Genomic DNA, 22784 nt, shown 5'->3' with positions numbered 1-22784 from the left:
ACGTCGTTAAAGACGCGCAGGGATATTCGGTGTAGCGCTGCGCTTTGGTCCGCTGGAAAGGTCAGTACACCGTCCGGTATATTGATGATGACATCATATTCACGCAAAATATCTAACCCCAAGATTGCCTGTTTGCAACACTCGGAAAGAATAACGAAAGTTGCGACAAAAATGCATCGCCTATCTTCATTCTCGCGGTGCACTTTCCCGTAGCTCCTCTAATCTGCGGTCCCGTCTATTCCATTCTAACCTTCCTGAGCTTGTCTGCCAGACTCTCGCTCATTATTGAGAAGTCCGCGCCTGTGTCGACCAATGCCGTGACGTCATGTCCGTCAATCGTGCAACTTCAGCAGTAAAAACCCCATCTTTCGTTGAATCATTGAAAATCTAGGTCCCTTCACTCGGAAGTATTGTGGAATTTTCAGCACTTCGACGATTCGCAACCTTCCGCTCTGAGGTCACTGATTTTATTTTCCCGGCGTGGACTGGGAGATCTTCATCTCGGCATGTTAGTGGTGCTCCGTCTAAAGGATGGAGAATAACGCCCAGGAGAGGGTGAGCATGACCGGAACCCAGGAGGAACATCCCGCGGGTTCATAGCACTCGTGTCGACGCCGGGCATTTCGTTAAAATGGCGCCGAGGAATAGTGGAAAGAGATACTCAGTACCCTGCGATGCGATACGGGCAATACCAAACGATGAGTCCTGCTTTCCCACAATGAAAGCTCAGGGGCCTATGGTCAGGGGTACGCCAGATGTCAGTTTTGTGAAGTGGAGGCCGCCTTGGCGTCGAAGTTTCTCTTTAGTACCAAGGCGCTGTCGGCGGATGTTGCTGGTGGTACTGATGCCTTGTCGGTACGTTAGCTGGCTATCGGTGGACTATGCCTGCATAGCTTGCCACTGGTGGTGCTCGTATTCGGCTCAGGAAGCGAGAGCGCTTACCTGATCTTCTGGCGCACAACTTTTGCTACTGAGGCAATTGCGTAATCATTCGGTTTGACGACGAGCTTCTTGACCTCTTGTACGATTTCTAGTATCATTTGGCGCAAAAAACCTTCATCGGGTGTCGTTGCTGTGGTCGTGGCTGCCGCGCTGATTGGTGCACTGTGGGTTGGGCAGTCATACTGCCGGTAGCGTAGATGCAGTGCGCGTTCGAATGATGTCACCTGCTTGGAGAATTCATCAACACTTGTAGGCGGGTTGCGCACGAGACCAGCGAACAGGAGCTCCTTAATGCCAAGCATTAGGTGGCTAACCTTTTTGGCTTCGAGCATATTGGAATCTGCTCCACGAAATAGCCGTGCCATGTCCTCAACAAACATCGTAACGGATTCATTTCTTTTCTGAATTCGGGACTCGAGGAGACGCTGTGCAATTTCTCGTCTCTCGGTACGCGCGAACGTATTGAGGAACTTCTGCCTGAACTCGTCCCGAGATGACCACAAGCGGTTCGTAAACCATGTTCAGGTTCCGTCTTGAAGCGGAAAATACACGTAGCCCTGTTTCTGTGTGGTGTTTCACCCGTTAACGTTCGCTGTGTGCTCGAATTTGTCGAGCCAGTCATGTGCGTCCTCATATGTGTTTCTGTAGAACTCAACCGGAAGTCGAGGGTTCAAAACAGTCACCTGTGTCGTGCTTGGGCTGTACATGTTGGGGCCAGTGCTTCGAGGCGCCGTCATGCTTTCTGGCCCGGTCTCGCTTTCCAGCAATACCCTGAACTCCGGGCTGAGGCCTAACAGGCAGTGGCTGCGGTGGTGGATGGGGGTGTCGATGCGCGGAAGTTTTTCTGGGCTAGATGCGGGGCTGTTGTCAGGTGTCCCGAACATGTACCCAGCACCTACACCAGTGTCACAATGCAGAAACAGCAGCAGTTGAATACAGGACAACTCACATTAATTGTACCAGGACACTGGCAAACTAATCAAATGAGAACATCGTCTTTCTCTCTCTCTGCGCATGTTCTTCGTTGTTTTCTTGGCGCTGCATATACAATGCGGCAATATATATATACATATAAGAACACAGAAAGTTCGAGGAATTTGTTGAAAATTTTGTTCATATTGTAGTCGTTGTGGCGGTCTTTGCTGTCTCAGCGACCTCATGGGTGAAGGGGTTGGGCCACACGATGTGCCCATGGTAGTTAGATCATTAGTCGGCACTGTTTGCTCGACGTGCTGCTCAACCGTCGAACTGCTTGGTTCTGTGTTGATCTCGTTGGGAACGAAGTCGTGCTGGAAAGCTTCGGTAGCCGGTAGTAAGTGTTTGCGGTTGCGCCGGAGGCAGTTCCCTTCCTGAGTGATTACATGGTATGATCGAGGATATGGTGACTGCTTCAGTACCTGGGCTTTGGTGGCCCACGAGCCTTGCTGGATGCGCACCACATCACCTTCGCGAAGTGGAGCGAGCGGCTGTGCGCCTGATCGAGCCTGTCGGTGCTTGACGACTTGATGGGAAGGCCCACACTGGTAGTCTGGTAGCCGTATCCGTAGCCGACGTGCCTGGAGGATCCCTGCAGGGGCCAATGCACATTGCAAAGTAGAGGTCATGTAGGCGAAAAAAGCCATCCAGAAATCCTGTTCAGCTTCGGTAGCTTTCTCCAGAAGTGTCTTTACCACCTGCACTCTCTTTTCGGATAGTCCATTAGAACGCGGAAACCCTGTACTCGAGGTAATGTGTCGAAATTTCGAAGTACGCGCAAATGCAGCGAATTCACGGCTTGAAATTTGAGGACCATTGTTCGATAGCACCTGCATAGGTATTCCAATGCGCGCAAAGATTGCACCAGTCGCGTCTATGACGGTCGTCGCAGTTGCGTCACGGAGACATTCGACCTCCGGGAAGTTTGATAACGCATCGTAGACGCACAAGTAGGACTTCCCGCCGAATCAAAAGATGTCTATGCCTACGCGATACCACGGCTAGTTCGGCACGGGGCACATCATACGTGGTTCCATAGGCTGGCTGTATGCCTATTTTTGCATGTCGCGCATCTCTCGGTGAATGCGTTAGTTTTTTAGTTCATGCCAGGCAAGAACACGAGATGACGAGCCCTAGAGCCACATTTGGTGACTCGTAGGTGTCCTTTGTGGATTCACTGCAGTCTCGTGCTTCATGCTGCTCGGAATGAGTACCTTGAGCCCCTTAAACAAGACGCCTATAAGAAAAGAGAGCTCGGGCAGGAAAGACTTTAGTGCGCCGTGTATTGGTTCACCCGTTGTCAACTTTTGCAGCACTACCTTCAAATATTCGTCATTGGCAGCTTCCTCGGTAAGGCGATTTCATGTTTTGTCACTGATAAATGAGGATACCTACTTACGGCATGTACTTCTGCGTCATTTGTTGTGACGTCACCACTGCTTTCATTGTTGGGTGCTTTCGGCAGCATATCTGCAAGCATGAGCTACTTCCCTGGAATGAAATACAGGACAATGCATTGCCTGAGCAATCGCATGAAAACGTTGCAGCTTTGGTGACATTTCACCGATGGCTTTCTTTGATATCGTAATGAGAGGGTTGTGGTCTGTTTCAATGATGACCGTTCGGCCATACACAAAATGGTCTAACTTCTCGTATCCGTAAACAATGGCGACGGCTTCTTTTTCTACCTGTGAATAGTGCATTTCCGCTTCAGACAATAATCTTGATCCGTATGCTACGGGCTTCCACTTGCCGTTGTGGTTTTGTAACAGCGCGACACCTATGCCACTACGGGAAGCGTCACAAGAAAGCTTCGTTTGTATTGCCAAATCGAACACCGCCAGCTATAGTTAGCTACTCAAGCTATGGAATACTTGACGCCATTTTTGTGCGTGGTATGGAGTCCATTCGAACACCGCGTTTTTCTTAATTATGTTGCCCAGTAGCTTCGTCCTTTCAGCTAATGTAGGAATGAACTTTCCGATGTAGTTCACTACCCCTAGCATACTCTGTACTGCTTGCTTGTAGCTGGGCTCGGCAATCTCCAGCATCGCTGAATGAGCGGCGGATTCGGCCTGATGCCTTCTGCTGAAATTATGTCGCCTTGGTAGCTTATCTGAGTTACGCCAACGACGCATTTAGCTGGGTTGAACGTCAGCCGTGCTTTTTCTGCAGCCTTCAACGCTTATCTCAGTCGCTGATGGTGCTCTTGCCTGGAGGATCCGCAGATAAGTATGTCGTCGACATATACTTTCGCTTCAGGCACAGCCTCAAATATGTCGTTAAGGGTTTTCGAAAGACTTCAGAGGCTGCTGCTATGCCAAACGGTAATCGCAAAAAACGGTATCTAGCGAAAGATTTCGCGACCATGCAGATTGTAGACGCTTTGTCATGCAGTGGAATTTAATAGAGTCCCGAGTTGGTGTCTAATCGTGTGTACACTTTACTTCTCACGAGCTCTGACTTCTCTCTTTGGCATTTCAAAGTGTTCGTGCTTAATAGCTTTGTTAATTTCACGCGGGTCCATACACACGCATTTTTCCATCTTTCTTGCTTACTATGACGTGTGAGCTCACCCATTCTGTTGGCTCCGTGAATATTGCAAATATATCTTACCTCTCTATGCGATACAGCTCCTTCCAAAGCTACTCTCTCAAGGCCAGCGGTACCCGTCGTGCTGTTTGAACGGCTGGGACTGCTAGACTCTCCGATGAGAGTGAGCATCAGAGAGTAGCTGACGCAGTTATGTTCTTTGCCTTTCGCTGTTAGCGCGCGACAGCTCCTTGGTGAAATCGTGCAGCTTCCACATGCACCAACGATGTCTCACCACCGACTACTTCGAGTGTAATAGTGCCCATGTTTTTATGAAAGCGCCGGCTTGTTTCATAATAAGACTGCTGCAGTAAACACTGCATTGAGGCAACAATATTCTTTTAACTGTGTATAGTATTGAAGTTCTTGTAACTGCGGTGCTGTTTTTTGGTTTCTTGCGCCGTGTACATGTGAGTTTTTAGTTTTCAGTGAGCTGTTTGTGTTATACGGTTTGTATGTTGTTATGCTGTTTTTGTTTACCTTTTCCGTATCGTAAACTGTCCCACCCTGTAACAGCTTGATAAGGTTAACAGTATTGAAAATAATTAAATAAATAAAAACGATGTCGACGGGTAACATTGTGACTTGGTGGAACGAAACTAAGGCCAGCAAGGCGTGGAACAACGCTTGCGTGCATTCGCGAAACAAAGTACGAACTTCTGCGTCCTCCGTTGGTGTATGAAGCACAATGTTCACGAGTGCTGACATAGGTTTGAGGAGCGCACACCGCGCTGTTTCTCTCCGTAACTGTCGGTATTTGAAGATGCGCATATCAAGTAGCAGTGTTTAGTGTGTTCTTGTTAAAGTCATCTTTGTGCGCGGTTGAGAATACGCTGGATTCCACTAAATGTTAAAAAAATCACAGCATATCCACGAAGTGAATGATGATGAATGGTGTGAAGCGTTCGTCCGTTCATCCGTTCATCCGTCCATCCGCGCATGTGCACAATCGCGTTCAAGAATGAAGACGGCGTGCGGCTAATACCGAGGGGACGCGAGTAAAGAATGCCGAACGCAAGCGCCTTGAACGTGTCTGCCGTTTGGCTTCATCCATGGTCCACCAATGATTCGTCACGTACGGCGACTAGCCAGGAGACCGAGAGAGGCACTCGTTCTCCGCGCACTCAGGCAAAGCACGCGCAGCAGCCATTTGGAGTAGCGGCAAAGTAACGTCATCTAGGAAATGAGACGAGAAACGGTCATCCATTTCTTTTGCCTTTTTTTATCGTATCGTCTTCATTCGGTTACGCGTGACTAGTGACAAGGTTAGCCTAAGATGAGCTTCGTTTCTGAAAAATTGACTGCGCCTTTCCGAAGGGCGCAGTCAATTCGAATGCAGTGTGGAAATTCGAATGCATTTCTTGCGTCGAGCGATGGCAACATTGCCGTCAGACATTCGCCTTCAACTTCTGCCATCGCCTTGAGAGGTGCCCAGCCAGCGAATGGTCGAGAGCGAGCAGCGACCGGATGGGAGAGTGGAGCGCCTGCGTTCTCGGCTTAGCGTTGGTGTTCCACAGCGGCGTGCCAAGCACACATATCCGGCTGTTCTTGAGAGGCACCCAGCGGGGGAACAATCGAAATTGAGGCGTGAACGCACAGGAGAGTGTGGCACCATGAGAAGGGAAAGCGCGTGGTGAGAGAAGGAGCGGCGAAGCACTGGACCTACCATCTTCTACACTAGGGGCTGCGCCGTGCTAGCTACCGGGCTGCAGATATGAGGTGCCTTCTTCCACTTCTAACCATGACTACCACCACCCCAATCTCACACCACATGCTCCGGTTGCTAGTGGCGAGGAGTGGCGCGCTCGCAGGTGTTGCTATAGGAGATGGAGTTAGAGCAGAGGCATAATACCTGCCAGTGCGCGGACACTGCCGCGGACAACGCCAGATGTATGATACAGCCCGACCAATAGATACATTCGAATTTAAAACTTCAGATACCACAACGGTTAAATGATGATCATGGGCTTTTGATGCACGATGAAGACGGGCCACGAGGCGTCAACGCGGCTGTGTGCACGTCAAATGATGCGGTAGCTGGAAGACGCCAGTAGCAATTGCACAAGCTCTCGTATATCAGCAAACAATAAGGAACACTTCTATGAAGGCACGTTTTGGTTACTTGTCACACCGATTCCTTTGATGAAGAGGCGAGCCTTTTTTTTTGTTTACTTCCCTCTTTTCTCTGTTTTTCCCTGCTTGCGAAACAGTAAGCAGACGTTGTGCTCCTCCAGGTGGCAGCTGACAGCTTGCTTTCTTCCTATTTTCTCTGGATCCATGTATGCAAATAATAATAATAATAATAATAATAATAATAATAATAATAATAATAATATTTTCTACTGTTTTCCGCTGTGAGAGCAATGCTGATCAGTGATCACTCCCTGACACTGACACTTCGCTCTAGCATCGCTGGCTTGGACACACAAATTAGCCTTTTGGCGACGCTGTCAGTCATGGGTAAAATACCGCTTTCATTCCACACATGCAGCCTACTCCTCTTATACGTGACAAACGTGAGTCCTCTGTGGCGCCAGCGTGTGAAGTCAAACAACTACTGCGAGGTTCTTTAAAGTGCCAAGTAGTTTAAGAAATGACGGGAGCTGCGAATGCACCGTGTGTGTGTGTGAGAGTGTGTGTGTGTGTGTGTGTGTAAATAACTTTATTAAGATCTTCAAGACCAGTCCAGGACTGATGCTGGCTTCTCCCATGTCGGGATAGAAAGGCCAAGCCCCTATATGCCACCACATGGGCCCTCTAGACAGCCCTGAGTTGGTCTGCCAGCGGGTCACGGTGCAACATTCGCTGCCACCACTGTTTACCGTGAGAAGCCGCACCATCCATTGCTGAGCAGGGCTAGAGCATGTATTCAAAATTGAGCAAGCCCCCACACTTACCACAATAGATGGAAACCCCGCAGTTCAGAATAATCTTATTCATGATGACCGGGTTGGGGTACGTCTGCGTCTGCAGAAGCCTTAATGTAACCGCCTGTGGCCTGTCAGGTATAGAATGTGACAAGGGAAATTCCCTGCGCTCTAAGTAATAATGTAAGTAATAATATTTTTATGCGCTAACAGCTGATCCCTAAACTCCAGAGCGGGAGATTCAGCCGCCTCAGGGATCGCACGGCACACTAAACATCGTGAGTCATTGTGCGCCACTTCATTGAGGTAAAGCGGGGCTCCCTCCACTGACCCCATGTGCGCCGGAAACCAAGTAATGGTATGCGGAGTGACGTCCTTACCCTGCAGCAGTCTATAAGCGGTTTCGCTAAAAAGTCCCCCAAGAAGGCTTTATTTGCAGAGCGAGAGTCACTAAAGACTCAAACTCTGCCCGAATCAATGAGTGCTGGGCAATAGCCACCTGCTCAGCGACCTCTGAATCTTTCGTATAAACGGAAGCGGCATTTCCAAAGCTGCCTTTCCCATCTACCATGACCACCGACTAAGCATATTTCCCGTTAATCTATACAGCATCAAAAAACGCAGACTCTCCTTTGTGATCCTTTGCCTTGCGCAACAAGGCCCTAGCTCTCGCCATTCGCCTACCGACGTTATGCACAGGGTGGACTTTTCGCAGAAATGGACGAACCATGATATTAGCCCTGATGTTCTTGGGTAACTCGTATAGGTACGCACCATCACAAGTCACCACCGATTCACCTGCGATTCTCCAATTAACTGCAAGATATACCTACCAGCTGATGTACCCTGCAACCGCTCTCTCTGTGCCGTAAGCTGAGCCTCGGCAATTTCATCAAGAGAATTATGCAAATCCAGCCGCAACAACATATCATTTGGCAAACTCACAGGCAAACCAAGCGCCGCTTCAGCGGCTTTTCTAATTAAAGCTTCCAATTTTTCTTTCTCCCCGCGAATGCACCGTGACCTATCAAGTTTTCAAAGAAATAAATAATGTCCCACCGTGGTGGTACTCGGTTGCTGCCCTGCAGGTTGCGAGATTGAATCTTGGCTGCGGCGGCTGCATTTTTGATGGAGGCGAAAATACTTGAGGCCTGTGTGCTTAGATATCAGTGCACGTTAAAGAACCCCAGTTGATTCAAATTTCCGGAGTCCTCCACTACGGCGTTTCTCATAATCTTGTGGTGGCTTCGGGACGTTAAACATCACATAGCAAAGCATTAAATAAACATGAAAGATCTGTCCACGAAATTGAGATTCGAACATACACACATACAAATACAAACATAAACACAATAACTGAAAAGTGAAACACCGCATAGAGTGACCACTGCAGGTGCACAACAGTACAACGGTCAGCTGGTATATCTAGGCACCAATCTAGGCACCAATCTAGGCACCACATGTTGCACTTGCCACGATGTTCCAGTGGCATATCTTTACTTATTCGATGAAAATCTACATACTGTGCGCATACTAGTAGAGTATCTTCAGAAACGAAGTGTTTCCTGCATGCAGGGCCGGAGATAACAAAGCGGAGGGCCCAGTTAAAAAAAGGGGGCCCCTCTACCCTCGACTCACGCTCTTTCATTCCCGCTTTGTCATCATCTCACGCTTGAGACGGGAGGCTTTTTAGATGTGGCCTCAAAGAACACCAGCTTTAGTTATTCTAAGACTCTCCGGAGTGTTAGGTATTATCACATAGGCATTTTCCTCCTTGCGGAGCTCGTGGACAGATTGTAATCGTAACGATGACCTATATCAGATGAAGAAGACACATGGACAGCATTAAGATTTGTTTGGTTCGTTGGATCATACCAAAAGAGGACTAAATGGTGCGAGCAGCTACGACGAAAAGAAGAAGCGCATACACAGTAAAAATTTTTACACCCTTATAGGTGTAAAAAGGGTGTTATCGCAATTTACACCCTTTTTTCAAAATTTCACACCCTTTTTTCTTTCGGAACACCCTACAAGAAGGGTGTACAGGCAAAAAGGGTGTTGTTGAACAAGATGAAGGGTGTTAAGGGGTGTTAAGGGAAGGACTTAAGGGTGTACCCGTGCCACACGGGCACAGAAAATGACATTCGGTATATATAGCGAAGACACGTGCACTCAGTTCCCGAATGACATTTTTTCTCGGCGTTGCTGTTATGTCCAAAGCGAATGACATTTGACTTGATGATTTCGATCGCACCACCTTCCTAGTGAGCATTGGGTGACTATATATAGCAATAAAAAATAAACAAGCGTTTACAAGCTTCATACACATCCAATGATAATTGAAAGAATAAATAAGCATATTACACTGCCGTTAGCTTTCGTTCATTAGTTTCTTTCACGACGTTGCAACCAACCATGGCAACTTAAGCCAAAGCTAGTCAGATCCACAGCATAAAAAGGAAATGGCGCCTGGCGCATTTATTTTACATTGCATATATACCAGCTGAAGAGAAGTTTTAAGCAGTTGTTTGAGTGATTGGTGTAAATAAGATACGCGAAAAGTTTCCTTCTAGTCGAATCAAATGTCGTTTTATATTTCTCAATCAAATGAGTCCTGGCGATGACATTAGAGGACGAACGGCATTTGGGCGATTGCGATTTCGTTCATCCGTGATGTGGCACCACGCGAATGGCCTTCAATCTGAAAGCATTATAGGAGATAAATGCCATTTTTTCTGCCCGTGTGGCACGAGTATTCAATGCATCCATGCTTACATATTAAAAAGACTTGAGTGGAGCTAAGTGTATGTTGTACTGCATTTTTTAAGATTATGGTGTCATCGACACCACACAAACAAGGAAATCCTTTATAAAGCTATTGTCACAACGTTATTTTTTGTAATATCTTTATTTTCATATGAAAAGATCATTATATACACTTTTTGCTTCGCAGAAAACTGTACAAGAACAATCAAGAAAATGCACAAAAAATGAACACACACTCGCAAAGGTTCAACATGTGTGTAAATATTTTTATATTTACATGTGGAACAAATTTGGTATCGAAAGAAGGAGAGGTACTTTTGAAATAATTTTTCTACAAACGACACTCAAACGACATTCCGGAAAGTTCAAAAGGCTCAAATTCAACAGCCACGACGAGCGCACGCCGTTCTCACGCGTTACTCGAATATAGGATGTGCTTGATCAAGAAGGAGACGCCGCCATTACCACTTCCTTTCGGGAGCGCTGTTAGCACGACGACGGCTGCTGGCCCTTCTTTTTTACTTCTTTCTCCGGCGGCCGTGGCAGGGCACAGTGCCTTCGGGAAGAGGGGATGAAAGATGTAAGGAGACGAGAGAGAAAGAGTGGCAGCGTCTTTGGAAGGTTACGTTCGCTTGCAAGTGACGACTCCAGCAGCAAACGCGTCAGAGAGGTCGTGTCCATGTAAGCATGGTTTACCCCCTGTCCCTCTCCGCCCCCTCAAATTCAACGTAGAGAAGCGAGCGCGGAGGGAGATACCATTGCATATAGAAGGTGTGATGCTTCCGCACTTTCTCGGCATCTCTTTCCACACCCGCAAGCTTTCACTCCTCCGTCAGTACTCGTGAGTGCGCGCCATTTTGATAACTGCGCCGTTGAAAACGTGACTATCTGCGCCGTTCGCAGAGTGCTGAAGCGTTTGAATAGTATTTGGCGTGCATTTTCTTCACTCGCGCTGAGGACTTTGGAACGTCAATTTTGTGCGCTGCGTCATCCGAGATGCCGCCGATCCGTTGTCTGCTGACTGTACCGCACATTCAGATAAAGCGGACGTACCACTTGGAAGAAGGTTCCGTGGTCGCCCTCAAACATGCGATTGCCACATGTCCTGTCCTTGGGTCGCAAGTTCAACTGTCTTGCAGCAAATTTCAGGTAAGTGACTGCTTATTTGTTCAACTGTGTATTTGTTGAGAGCGATAAGTGCTTTTAATCGTCGTTGAAAGCTGAGGCCCGTTTTTATTTTTTTTTTTGCTGCGAGTTTGCGTAGTTTCGTATTTAAAGGCTGGGGATGTGCGCTTCTGTACTATTGTTAGTGGGGTCCGGTTTGCCGAAACAGTGTTGCTAAGAGGAAAATTAAGCGTGCAAGTTTTTGTATTATTTTACAACTCATGCGTTTTTATTGTCTGCCTCATACATGTGTACGCGTGCCCGAATTGACAGTATGTCGAAAGGCAACTACATGTTTCGCGTATCGACATCGTAGCTAGGCCTCACTGAAGGCTTGTCAATGGTCGCAAGCCTTGTGTTCACGTTCTGACCGCATTAACCTCTCCTTGATGTAATTTAACTCACCCCTCCCACACACCACAACAAAAAAAAAACGTGTTGATACTCGAGATAACATCGGCTGCGATGTGGCCGAACGAGATCGCCGTGCACTTTTGAACTTAGTTCGCTGAGCATGCGGCTGAACTACACTCGCTTCAACAAAGTTCGTTGATTTTGAACGGTTGGCAGCGCACACCACTTTTCATAGAATGCACAAATAAAGCATGAGAACGTAGTGAGGCGCTTGCTTTAATATTTTCAAGAATGTCACTTTTGTTCTTATCGTACACAAACCTGTGTTATCGTCGATCTAGAGTGTATTGTAAGTTGGAGCGCTCTCGAGTGTTTTGTATTGTTGAATTAACATATATAGCGTGTATGATGCGAGTTGTGGAGTTGTCTCAAGTGTACGTGAGGAGAATTGCATAGTGAGGGGATTAGTCGAAAATTTATTTCGAGTAAAGATGCCTATGCGTACCTGCGTGCGTGTTTGTGTGCGCGTGCGTGCGTGCATGCGCGCGCGCGCGCGCGCGCGCGTGTGTGTGTGTGTGTGTGTGTGTGTGTGTGTGTGTGTGTGTGTGTGTGTGTGTGTGTGTGTGTGTGTGCAAGGCATTCCGGAGGCCGTGTCTCCAACAGGCCATGCGTGCTGGCAGCTGAGCCGTGTCTTCGCGATCTAGGAACATACAGTAGCGAACAAACCCTCATACATCTTTTTCAGTTCATTGACAATATACGGGGTTGGTTTGCAGGTAATGGATCCTCTGTTCAATGAACTTGTCGACCTCGCTACTGAAGACAGCATACCCGATATGTCGAAAATCGTTCTTATGGCACAGCAAGAAAGTAGCGGGAATGAAGCGCCGTCATGTTCATCGTCACAGGTAAATTTTCTGAGTTTTACGTTCTTATTGTTTAATATTATTAAGATTAAATGCTCTTTTATAAATATTTAAATTATCAGTTATTTAGTTTTGATGATCAGTTGCAACTGTTGGCGCGAGTGATTTTTGGCAGCGAGAGCAAAACGGCACGAAATGTCTGAGTTTGTTATCAGCTGATGTCATTCTAGAAGTCCGATGTTAAGTCCTAACGCCTGATGCTCTTCTCTAGATTAGTTATCGAATATGGTACAAATCCTTTGCGGATGTTACGATCTAGCTGCTTTTTAAGTTTTACCGGCTTATGTTGATTTGAGTACATTTTGTTGGAATATTACTTACGGCTAGGGACACGTATGCTGTGGGTGAAAGAGGAAGTGTGATTGTGAGCAGCAAAGCAGGGGGACTTGAGTCAAGCGCAGTGTTTCTTCGCGGAAGGTGCGGGTGAAATCGGTGTTGTGGAATAGCAGGGAATGAATTAATAAATTTTGAAGTATTTTATTTGAAGTATTATTTAAATTAAAAAAATTGTATTGAAGAAATTGTTTTATTATCTGCGCTTTTCGCACGCTGGCATGCAAGGCCCTGGTTATGTTTTTTTTTTGCGTGCGACACAAACTTGCGTGCACTCACGCAATTTTAGGAGGGTGCCTTTTTTTAACCATTGCAGTTTTTTTAAAATAAAAAGTCTATGATACGCTGGTTCCTGTCGTTTTCGCACAAACTCGATGGCGAAGCGAAAATAACTTTCTGCAGCTAAAATGACGACCACGTGACAAATTTAAAACTGTTCAATTAGCATTCTAATTTTGGGCTTTAGTGCCGTATATATCAAAGTTCTAGTGGGAAATCATAAGTAATCGCACCTGGCCGGCACGAAGCACAGCATAATACCGAAATGACCCGTGGAGCGGAAATGGTGAAACTTAAATGGAATGGTGCGCCAAAGCAGAATCTGGTCGTAAAAAGTCTGCAAACATCTTAAAATACCCAAGTAGACAGCTTATCATTTGTCTAAGATGGGTGGTCCTGATATTTTCCGTTCTGAAAATATAAAAAGGCTAAAAAAAACATTTCACTTCTCTGCAAAAAGAAATGGCAAAGTGTCTGCGCCAGAGGTTTATTCTTAGACAGGGGAAAAGTTTCATTGCAGTTTTCTTGTGCACAGTGCATAAATAGTACGAGAGAGCGTGTACCAGTTCATGGAAATGCCGATTTTTGCTTGCACTACCAGGTGCAATGAAAAGCTTAAACCAGCTCTGCCGTTATTATTGTAAAATACCTACCACCTCGTCATTGCAATGTATGAATACCAACTTGCCGCTGCCCTCTATGCTATGCATTGTATCTCAATATTGTATATTGTGCATTCCCACCCCTGAAACTGCCCGCGAGGGCTTACAGTAATATAATAAATGATGGCAGTGTGAGCTATAGCAATAGGTTTACAGTTTCTAGAATGTGTTGTGAAAGACTGGCGTGTATTTAAATATCTCCATGCTATAAGCAATATCTAGTACATTTACTGACCAAAGTAATAAAAGATGGAGCTCTCAATTATCGTAACACTGCAACTTTACGAAATACAGCTTATTAAGTTGCCCTTGCTATGTTATTACTCACTACTCACCAACAGCTAGCGAAGTACCATTGAACAACACTGCCAATGGAGTGCAGCGGAGTTTATTAGGGTGCCTAATGAGACATAAAAATGTTGTTTATAGCCCATAGTATGGATCTTTACTTGTATGCGAATCTTGTTAGCTTTCTGAAATGTCAATGAGGTATTGTAAATGAGTTCTTTGGAGATCCGCAAGGTGGCAGAAGGTATTTTGCAAGAACCAGGCCAGTTTGCAGAAATGCGTATACTAACGCATTAGTGATTACGATTTTCTGACCTCCTGGTTGAAAAATGGTTCTCAAGCAAATGCCTTCAGTCTTGTGAGAGGCCATGGATTGCAGATATAAGAAATTTATTTGCCCCTTCTGCAAACATATGAAAAGAAGAAAACAAAAAATATCCTCTTTGCTGAGTTTGTGAAAATATTAATAATTTGTTTTTTATTGAAATGGTGCCACTGTTTCAACTCAGTGGGGTTCGTTTACTTCACTATTGGCATGAAAGTAATACCTTAAAAGTGACTTCAATGAAGCCAATATATGGGATTTCTCAAAAATGAAAAACGAGACCTAAACAGCCCAACATAAACAGTTGTAGCCATCTGGCATCAGGGAACAAAAGTATCATGAATATAGCCTTATTATAATAAGTTCAATTGCAGACTAACGTCTGCTGATAAAAAGTGCAGTCATCATGGCTCATTTCGTTACCAAGTCTCATGACAGATACATGCTCATCGACAGTAGTGAAATGGTTAATGTGCTGGTTGTCCTCCCCTTATTTGTATCATGTAAAAGTTGCATTATTGTTCGTTCCCTTGCTTTCAGGGCACATTACAAGCTGTTGTTGAAACTGGTGAGCAAGACACACCAAGCATGGTCATTGAGCCTGTCGAGCGGTAAGGGCTTTTTTAGGATCATTTGTAATTGCAGTATGAACAGCTATGAGTTATGGGTAGAGATGTGCAAATATTAGTTCACCATATTGAAGCAGTTCCGAGTAATAAAAACCAGGTTGAATTGAATATATTCAATTCGGAATGATACATCAACAAACTAGGAAAAGATCAACTTGAAATGAAAATTATCACCAATAAGCATTACATAAGAATTATGCAGTGTTGTTTGAGGGTACCTCATTTGCAGTTATTTAACATGTTTGTGAAGGAATATAGCTGTTTGGTATAATTAGAGAGCTGTGACACGAATGTACGTCACCATTTCTCTAGACAGTAACAAACAGCTGTTCACCAGTCACACTAGTGCTTATGTGTTGATCTTGTCATCATAGCTTAATCCTTCAAATAAACTTGAAAAACTTATTACGTAAACTTTGCAACATTACTCGTGGCTATATAAATATTTGTGTTCATTTGGCATGTATTATTACAAAGTCATATTCTGTTGAAATATTTCAAATAATGTAATTTTTTAATTGTATAACTTTCTAATCAAAAGCATTATTAGAAGATAAGAACACTGATTGGTTAATGACTTGCAGTCTTCTCAAAGCCATGGCGATTTTAGAGCTACACTTACACATGTGCGTTCAGGAATTGCAGAAGTGCAATGAATATGCAGTAAGAAATGCATGTTCTAGTCGTGTTCTTCTTATCTTCCACCTTGATCAAAACTACTTGAGCTGTTTTTATAGATGTGAGGCACACTTAAAGCATTGCAATAACAATCCAGCCATGACATTCAACTTGACTGTTAATATCTATTGCAAACTCACTTTTTCAGCTTCTATAGCCTTGAGAACACTATAAATCAAGCAGACAAGCTAGATGTTTTATTGTGAATGACTCATAAACTTTTAAACTGCTGATATATAAACTGCTGTCTAGCACTTTTGGCCTGAGTGTGTTTGTGTTGCTTTTACTGCAGGTTTCTTGTTGTTTGTTTTATTCAGCCCAAAAATCTGCTAATTTCTGGCTTTATTTTTAACGTGTGCATGAGCAGAAAGATTACCCGAAGTGTTATTTTTCTTGCGGTAATTTGCATCATGATACCTTTTTTACAGCCCACTCGGCTCAGGGGATAATGATGGCATAAATTTTAAACTACCCAGCCTTGGTGCCCTCCATGAAAAAGTGATAAGCTCTCCGCTGCTAACACCTTCTACATTCAGGCAAATCATTGACATCCTGCACAATGAAATGGCCAAGTACACACTGTGAGTACACAGAGGTGCACATTTAAATATAGTGTCCTGCCCTGTTAAACTTCAAGTTGTGACAGCTTAAGCTGCGATGCTCAACTGTCTTGCAGGTATCCAACGCGTTGTTTCTACAGTAAGGTGACAACCCTGCTCCTTGACAAGTATCCACAGCTGAAAGATGTAATTGGAAGTGGGCACGTAAGTACTGTTATGCTGTAAGATATGTGATACTTACGCTTAATCACATTGCTCCCTAATGTTCCTTAAAGCTCCTTAATCACATTTAAAAGCAGTTTTGGGTACATTTTTTTCAGTGTTTCACAATGCATTGATATAACAACATTCACTTTAATAAAACATATGTTCAATTTTGAAAATCTAATTTTGCATTGAAGTGACACTGTATGATGCTTACAATTACAAAGACTATTGTGCACAGATTCATATGTAAAATCGAAAACAAAAGAGAAAAAGAGGGTTCTTCATTAGCTGGGACTCGTGGGGTCATAGTCTTAAGCTTCATATGCTGTAGGGTGTAATTGGTAGTGGTCACTTTTCTTATTCGCAGCCGCTGTCATGAGTAGCAACAAGTTGGGGTCTTGTATATGGCCGCATACACAATACTAAGGCTCAAATGTCCTGCAGCTACATAAATCACCAGACGAGTGGATAAGTGAGCGTGCTACTAAATTTTAGTCAGGGTATTGCAGCAGCCATTTATCTGTGAGACATACTTTTTAATAAATAAGCAGTGCTGCTAGACATTTTGTGAATGTTTTGCAACTAGTGAATGCTTTGGATATATTTATCAAAAGTGCATTTCATTACCAGCAATTTTAAAGTCACTGATATCAGTGGGCTTATAGTGCTTGAATTTTAGTTTGTGTATTTATTATGAAAAGAAATTCATTGAAAAGGCCAGGTATGCATGTATCATTGTGTACATGAATATATTGAGCACCTTCATTTTCCGAATTGACAGGACTCCTGGAAAGTAGCCCTCCGCAATAAGTATAAAAACCTAAGAAGGAAGCTGGATGATCATGAAGATGTGTTAGCAAGTCGCCAGAAATTCGGTGCCCAAAAGAAAACAGGAGGCACCACTGAGCTTCAAAGGAAAAAAGCTGGGAAAATGGTGAGGATAGTTTAATACCGTGCTCACAGAAAATCCCACCCATTTGTAAAAGCTGCATGAATAGTCTCATCAATAGCTTGCAATTTGATTCCAATTCCAGAGTGTGAGCATCACAGATCTAACAGCAGAAGATGATGACAGTATTGCCAAACATGAAGATCGACTTGTTTTGGAAACCAAAAAACTATTGCCGGATGAGCAACTCGTGGAAAAGTTAATGGCCTTGACAGCTGGGAAGAGGCTTCCTGACGTTGCGACGAAAACGATTCGTGATGTGAAAAAGAACTACCCCTATATGATGGACTTTCAGCGAGTACGTTGGCTTTTTTTCACTTCTAGGTAGGGTACATCTGTGGTTTATTAACTGTATTGCTGTATTTATATAAAAGTGAAGAAATTTAACTGGGTAAGAATACAACTTGTTGCCACTGGGGTCCCAGCCTGCAACCTTCAAGTAACTCATATAATGCTCTGCCAGTCGAGCTACAGTGCCAGCCTTCCTCCTGTACACTTAATTGGGGTGGATGTGTGCACTTAAACTTGGGAGTGTTAGCCAGTGCTGCATGCTCTAAGCTATTGCGATGAGTGTTGAACACCTTTTGCCTGCTGCCACCCCGCGGCATATTACTTTTGTACTATAGCTGCAGTTTACCAATAATCCCTCACATACTTTCTGAAGGCATCAAGTCTGCCAGAACAAGACTCTTGCTCTAAACGCAAGAAAAAAGTGGAAACATTAGGCCTCGGTTTTCTTCGTATGACGCCGCTTCAATGAAAACGAGCTGACAGTAAAGATAAGAAAAACATGGGGACTTGATTTTGAGCGCATACTGTATAGTTATTTGAATGTTGTCTATTTCATGATCGAGGACATATATTTAGTGGGCAATGTTCTATTTGTATTTTGTAGAGAGATTGTTTGGGTGCCGCCAGAAACTATTTTAGAATATATGAAAAATTATGTAGGTGAGGCTGCTCATCATGAAAGGCCTGACATTTTGTTTTATAATGTTGCTCGCTGTTTATTCTATGCAGTTTTGCAATGACTTTACAAGACTGACCGACATAAAACCAGTCGGGAAGGTTTCAACAGCCATCGATAAATTAACCCAATTGGCAGTGATGAAGAAAATACGTTGTAGTGAAAACACGAGGCAAATGTTGGAGAGAGCACGTCAAATGGACCCCAAAAGGATGAGAACAAGACGTGAGTTCATGAGAATTTTATTTCAGCTTGGATTGTACTCGATACTTGAAATATGATTGTGTAAAAACAGGGAAGACAACAGACAAGGATAACTGCGTACTTGCTAGGTTTGTAAGACATTAGATTACAGTTTTTCGGTAACCCCATAGTTAATTTTCCACAATGTAATATGCATGCACTCTCCCGTATACTATAATATTTATCAGCAAATAATTTTATTGTTTTCCCTATCAAGGATCCTAATAATTGCCTGTCTTTCATGAAACTAGCCCAAGCTGTTCAAGGAGCTTTTGCCACTTAAATCAGAGTTACTCTGGCTTACTCCTAGTGAATTCAATCAGTTACATTGCTCAGGTCACATACTTTTTTAGCATTATGTTCTTGTGTTGACCTACTTTTTTTTGTGGTACTTAAAATTGCAATCTGCATTATCATAAATAGCTCATCTTCTAAAAATATAAATCTGCAGAGAGAGTAAAACATGTTTGTGTACTTATGTATTACTTACCTTTTGTATACCTTTTATGATTTTTTTTTAAATTCAGTGCTTTCAAATTTATTGTTTGCTTTATTTGTGTATCATTTCTTGCTTTCTTGTAATGACACAGCTTCTAATAATTGTAGAAGCTGAAGAAAAATGGCCCTGAGAAGTCTGTTCGCAGCACACACATGCAAGGGTACTTGAAATGTTGGCAGCCACACATCCTTGCTCTCGGGAAAAGAGATTTTATGCAGCTCCTCACTTAAAGGCTAGCAGAGTGGAATTGCGTCCATATGTATCAGAAGGCTAACTTATCACAGGAGGTCAAATCACAGGAGGCTGTATATTAGGAGGCCATATGTATCACAACCTGTAAGAAAAGTTGTTTCAATGTGCCCTAAGTTTGCACTTCAGAGCTCATTTGTGTGTGCTGTCCATGTTTTCTTTCAAGTGCTACACATCTGATAAATGGATGAACCTGTACAGACTGCCAACTTTACACTTACTGTTTTGAACAGCATAAAGGATGAAAGACACATATGATAGCTGAACATCAGAAATGCCTGTATGAAGTCCTTTTTATGTTTTTATTGTTGTTTAATTCATGAGCTCACATTATCTGCCCCAACTCACCCTTTTGATACATTTCAATACACTTGCACCATTGGCCCTTTCCTAAATGTAACACCCTTTCTTAGGGCCACGAAGAATATTTTTCTCACAAGGGAATACTTAGCAGTATGCTGATGGCCCTCCTTTGTAGAAGTCACGGCTAGAATTAATCTATATTCAAAGAAAGTGTAATTACCAGATTCATTCCTATGAAGAATATGTTTTCACGTGTTCTGTGAAAGCTGGCTATCACATTTGTGTTTTATACAATTGTGATTGAAGTCAACACATTACCCTTCTAGCCAATTTCTTGAGATTATGCCGCTTCTTTACAAATTTTGTATGACAAGCTTGCATCTTCTCCTTCCCAGGCTTATTTAGAAAGCATTTTAGATGTTGAAATGCATGCTTCATTGCCTCTTATGACAGTTTGAAATTATTTATTACTGTCAAATAAAATAGCCTTGCATAATTTTATTTTTTGCAGATATTATGGCACTTGTAGCTCTGAAAATCGTCTGTGAGAATGTGAAGGAACGGTCAGCATGCTCAATTTTATTTGTGCAAGAGACTGTGAGTATATGAAACACTGAGTAGCTAATGTCACTGCATGTTAGCAAATGAAAATTTAGACAAACTGCATCAAAGCGAACTCACTATTGCTAGCAGAGGCCAATGGTCAAGTTATGACAAAGCAATGCCAGTACAGTTACACCCCTTTATAAGAGGCATGCTTCGGATGGCAATTCTTGTCTTTTATACAAGATGTCTCTTATAAGCAGGGTGCCTCGTACGCATTTTCTTATCAGCCCATATTTTAGTGTAGGCACACTGGTGTCTCGGATACCCGTTTGTCTTTTATATCAGTGTCTCTCGTAAAGGGGTTTGACTGTAATACCAAATTTAGAGATGGCGATAGATAACGTGTAAAACATAATTTTGTGGCTGTAAGCTGTGACCGAGGTAAATGAAGGAATTGTGAAGGTCAGTCAGCCAGTATTTTTTTTTCAAGTGCATGACATTGATTTGCAATTTTGCGTCCATATGCTTTAAATGATGCCTTGCAATACTCACTTTAGGTTGCATTTTACGTCAAGATGGTGTTTTTTTCATTCTAAACATTGTTTCGCATCTGGCTTTGCAAAACAGCAGTAACTCCTGCTAGCATATACTTTCTCTCTCTATCTGATCAGTGTAATCACGAATTAGTTTTGTGACTTGATTCCTTTAATATATGAATGCAAGGCCCCAGGCTCATTTTATGCTTTGTTTGCTTTGTGACATGTCTTGCTTTTAAGCAGTGTGCATTAAATAAATTTACACAAGGCTATCCTCCGCCACCATTATTGTGTCTGCAAAACAAGAGACATTTTCAAACTCTTGAGTGCTCCTTAATCTTATGCACTCCATACTCGGGTTTAAAAAATCTGAGTATCAGGTTAAATACACAGACATAGAATAACAGTGTGATGAGCGTTATAGCTGCATTGTATTAGATTTTTACAGCAAGTAAAAATAAATTTCAAGATGAAACAAGGATGAAAATATATGGTACAATCTACATCACCTTCTCCTGCTGTTCTTTTTTTGTGTGTGTCAAGGAATGTTTTTATTTTTCCAGGAAGAAGAAATTTTTATTTTTCAAGTATAACACAGTTATTTTTGTTAGCTGATGTAGAATAACTAAATATGTCTGAAGAAATTCTTGAACGAGGTTTTCTTTCTTTCCCTATTCCCTAATGAGGCAAGTTTTGTGCACGCTAAGGGGCAGTGAATACCAGCTTTTTGTTTGTGTATGTCGAATGGATGCATAAATTTTCATTGCTTTGCACTGTGATTGCCTAGAGAACTCGTGACACTACAATTGTTCCCTTCATTTTGTCAGATGCATTATATTGTTTTAATCTCCCAGTTAAACCATAGTTATGCTGCACACATTGAAATTGTTGTTAATGATAGATATCACATCTGTATTGCTAAAACACAAGTTGTGTCTTTTAAAGTGCTCTAAACCTGTTTTTTAAACTGTACAGAATTTGAAGTAAGCCACTCAGTGAAGTCTTATGCATTTTCACTTTGCCTATACAGGACGACATGCCAGCAACGCCATGTGTATCTTATAATGGGGCCGTCCTTGAAGATGCAGAGTTTTTCTGGCTGATGGTAGACCAGACAAAGTGTTTTCAAGTGACTAATGCAGAGGAAGGACTTGTCGCAATTATGTGTGCAAACTGGTTGTTCAATGTTCAATATGCTTGTAAAGCGTTCAACACCCTTGTCGTCCTCGAAAGATTTTTTCTTGAGCTCGAAAAGACAACACCAAGATCTGTTGTTGCGAAGTTCTTAAACATTGTCGTAAAATCCACATAGTCATATGATAATGCCATATGGTAATGTTCTTGCACATTTGCCTTACTGCATATTTTTTATGTTTGATTGTATTAGTGATTGAAAATTTATTGATTATTATTGCCGTTTTTAGTGCCGCATTAATTTATTTTGCATTCGCTTCACAAGTCGTGCATGTTTCTCCTTTTGCATAGCCGGGCACACATGCTGTCAAATAACCCATGGTCATTGAACTTTTTAGTTATTACCATATTACATTCCTGCAAGACAGAACTATTGTGCAATAGTTTTTGCTGCTTGTTTGCTAATCTAAATAACATTACACTGCCTTGGTTATGGTCAGATTAGATTATGTGGGCCATTATGATATAATGCACATTGCAAGAAGCATGTGTAAAATTTTGCAATAAATGTAAATAATTTAGAGAAAAACTGCCTTGTGGTACTTGTTCTTGATATTTAGTCTGCACAAATCCATACTTATTTCTAGAATGCATCAAAAACAGATTTCTTTAAAAGTGAGAGCGATGCGCATCTACATAGCACTGTTGTTTTTATATATGCACAATATTTTTAACTTGGTAAGACTGAACCTTGATTTCGCCATGCCAGGTTTAACTGCAAATTAAGTTGCTGAAATATGTGTATTCTCTG

At 43.0% G+C, this 22784-nt stretch overlaps 2 protein-coding genes across 4 annotated transcripts in view; one reads left to right on the top strand and one right to left on the bottom strand.

Moving 5' to 3' along the window:
• LOC119159849 (monocarboxylate transporter 11-like) overlaps nt 1-22784 on the bottom strand; it is a 103115-nt gene that overhangs the window by 36032 nt on the left and 44299 nt on the right. The window lies entirely within an intron of this gene.
• LOC119175451 (uncharacterized) lies at nt 10707-22562 on the top strand. 3 transcript variants are annotated; one of them, XM_075890864.1, is made up of 10 exons: nt 10707-11291; nt 12437-12568; nt 15014-15084; nt 16209-16361; nt 16457-16544; nt 17329-17481; nt 17582-17794; nt 18517-18688; nt 20269-20354; nt 21870-22562. In XM_075890864.1, exons 1-10 carry the CDS (start codon nt 11139-11141, stop codon nt 22149-22151), a joined length of 1503 nt encoding a protein of 500 aa, XP_075746979.1. In that variant the 5' UTR covers nt 10707-11138; the 3' UTR covers nt 22152-22562. The 3 variants fall into 3 exon arrangements, 2 of the variants coding, with proteins under 2 accessions (XP_075746979.1, XP_075746980.1); XR_012894501.1 differs by lacking the exon at nt 18517-18688 and having other exon boundaries at nt 21870-22009; XM_075890865.1 differs by lacking the exons at nt 18517-18688; nt 21870-22562 and having other exon boundaries at nt 20269-21192.

This window comes from Rhipicephalus microplus, chromosome 3, assembly GCF_043290135.1.
Source record: "Rhipicephalus microplus isolate Deutch F79 chromosome 3, USDA_Rmic, whole genome shotgun sequence".
Taxonomy (NCBI): Eukaryota; Metazoa; Arthropoda; class Arachnida; order Ixodida; family Ixodidae; genus Rhipicephalus; species Rhipicephalus microplus.
This window is presented reverse-complemented; position numbering and strand designations above follow the sequence as displayed.

Coding starts and splice junctions, on each gene's coding strand:
- LOC119175451 (XM_075890864.1), top strand. CDS start 11,139: ATGCCGCCGATCCGTTGTCTGCTGACTGTACCGCACATTCAGATAAAG. Junction 16,545..17,328: donor ATGTAATTGGAAGTGGGCAC/GTAAGTACTGTT, acceptor CCGAATTGACAG/GACTCCTGGAAAGTAGCCCT. Junction 18,689..20,268: donor CAAAAGGATGAGAACAAGAC/GTGAGTTCATGA, acceptor TATTTTTTGCAG/ATATTATGGCACTTGTAGCT.